Raw genomic sequence first — 2371 nt, 5'->3', positions numbered from 1 at the left:
TCACTGATTTTCACAATTTTTCCACCATTAATTACTATTAATTAACAACTAATAATTATTGTGGCTAATAACACTTTATTAGGATTAATAATAGGCTATTAATCCTAATTTTGGGGCTAATAATTCCATTTTTGGGGCTAATAAATCCATTTTTTCACTGATTTTCACAATTTTTCCACCATTAATTACTATTAATTAACAACTAATAATTATTGTGGCTAATAACACTTTATTAGGATTAATAAAAGAGTGTTAATCCTAATTTTGGAGCTAATAATTCAATTTTGGGGGCTAATAAATCCATTTTTTGCCGATTTTCGCCGTTTTTTCACCATTAATCATTATTAACTAATTACTAATAATTACTTTGAATAAGAACATTTTATTAGGACTAATAATGGGCTATTAATGCTAATTTTGGGGCTAATAATCCTAATTTTGGGGCTAATAAATCCATTTTTTCTGTCGATTTTTGCCATTTTTTCGCCGATTTTCATCATTTTTTCACCATTAATCATTATTAACTAATAAGTAATAATTATTGTGGCTAATTAAATTTTATTAGGACTAATAACAGCCTATTAATCCTAATTTTGGTGCTAATAATTCCATTTTTGGGGCTAATAAATCCATTTTTTGTCGATTTTTGCCATTTTTTCACTGATTTTCACAATTTTTCCACCATTAATTACTATTAATTAACAACTAATAATTATTGTGGCTAATAACAGTTTATTAGGACTAATAACAGCCTATTAATCCTAATTTTTATGCTAATAATCCTAATTTTGGGGCTAATAAATCCATTTTTTTGCTGATTTTCACCGTTTTTTCTGCGATTTTTGCCGTTTTCCCGCCATTAATAATTATTAACTAATAACTAATAATTACTTTGAATAAGAACATTTTATTAGGACTAATAATGTGCTATTAATCCCAATTTTTGGGCTAATAATCCTAATTTTGGGGCTAATAAATCCATTTTTTTGTTGATTTTTTGTCATATTTTCACTAATTTCCACCATTTTTCTCCCATTAATCATTATTAATTAACAACTAATAATTATTGTGCCTAATAACACTTTATTAGGAATAATAATAGCCTATTAATGCTAATTTTGGGGCTAATAAATCCATTTTCTCACTGATTTTCACAATTTTTCCACCATTAATTACTATTAATTAACAACTAATAATTATTGTGGCTAATAACACTTTATTAGGATTAATAAAAGAGTGTTAATCCTAATTTTGGAGCTAATAATTCAATTTTGGGGGCTAATAAATCCATTTTTTGCCGATTTTCGCCGTTTTTTCACCATTAATCATTATTAACTAATTACTAATAATTACTTTGAATAAGAACATTTTATTAGGACTAATAATGTGCTATTAATCCCAATTTTTGGGCTAATAATCCTAATTTTGGGGCTAATAAATCCATTTTTTCACCGATTTTTGCCATTTTTTCACCATTAATCATTATTAACTAATTACTAATAATTACTTTGAATAAGAACATTTTATTAGGACTAATAATAGGCTATTAATCCTAATTTTGGGGCTAATAATCCTAATTTTGGGGCTAATAAATCCATTTTTTCGCCGATTTTCGCCGTTTTTTCACCCATTTTTCGCTATTAACGGTTATTAATTAGTTATTAATTAACCATTAATTAACGATCCGGGCCAGGGCTGCGCGGGCTGATGCTGGCCGTGGTGCTGGCCGCGCTGATGTCGTCGCTGGCCTCCATCTTCGCCAGCTCGGCCGCGCTCTTCACGCTCGACGTCTACAGGAGGGTGCGGCCGGGGGCGGGGCCACGGCACCTGCTGCTGGCCGGCAGGTGAGGTTGGGCGTGGCCCCAGGTGAGCTCACCTGTGCCCCACCTGTGCCCCGCAGGCTGTGGGTGGTGGCCATGGTGGGGCTGAGCCTGGCCTGGCTGCCCGTGGTGGAGGCGGCGCGGGGCGGGCAGCTCTTCGACTACATGCAGGCGCTGGCCTCGTACCTGGCCCCGCCCGTGGCCGCCGTCTTCTTCCTGGCCGTGTTCGTGCCCCGCGTCAACGAGCCGGTGAGCGCCGCACCTGGGCGCACCTGGGGGGGAGATCAACACACCTGGGGGCGCCTGGGATCTATTGGGGCACCTGGGCACACCTGGAGGGGTTTAAAGGGGGTTTGGGGGACACCTGGGGGCACCTTGGTGAGGTTAAAGGGGACCTGGGCACACCTGGGGGCACCTTGGTGAGGTTAAAGGACACCTGGGCACACCTGGGGGGGAGATCAACACACCTGGGGGCGCCTGGGATCTATTGGGGCACCTGGGCACACCTGGAGGGGTTTAAAGGGGGTTTGGGGCACACCTGAGGGCACCTG

The 2371-nt window shown here is 38.8% G+C and overlaps 1 protein-coding gene across 1 annotated transcript in view; it reads left to right on the top strand.

Moving 5' to 3' along the window:
• Nucleotides 1-2138, top strand: part of LOC120512679 (sodium/glucose cotransporter 2-like) — a gene marked incomplete at its 3' end in the record, with an annotated part of 5070 nt that extends 2932 nt beyond the window's left edge. The window contains exon 2 of the mRNA XM_039731254.1: nucleotides 1901-2138. Within this exon, the coding sequence (XP_039587188.1) occupies nucleotides 1901-2138 (238 nt within the window). The remainder of the gene's footprint in view (nucleotides 1-1900) is intronic.
• Nucleotides 2139-2371: the final 233 nt, after the last annotated feature.

This window comes from Passer montanus, unplaced genomic scaffold (assembly GCF_014805655.1).
Source record: "Passer montanus isolate IOZ18808 unplaced genomic scaffold, ASM1480565v1 scaffold1105, whole genome shotgun sequence".
In the NCBI taxonomy this organism is placed as follows: domain Eukaryota; kingdom Metazoa; phylum Chordata; class Aves; order Passeriformes; family Passeridae; genus Passer; species Passer montanus.
This window is presented reverse-complemented; position numbering and strand designations above follow the sequence as displayed.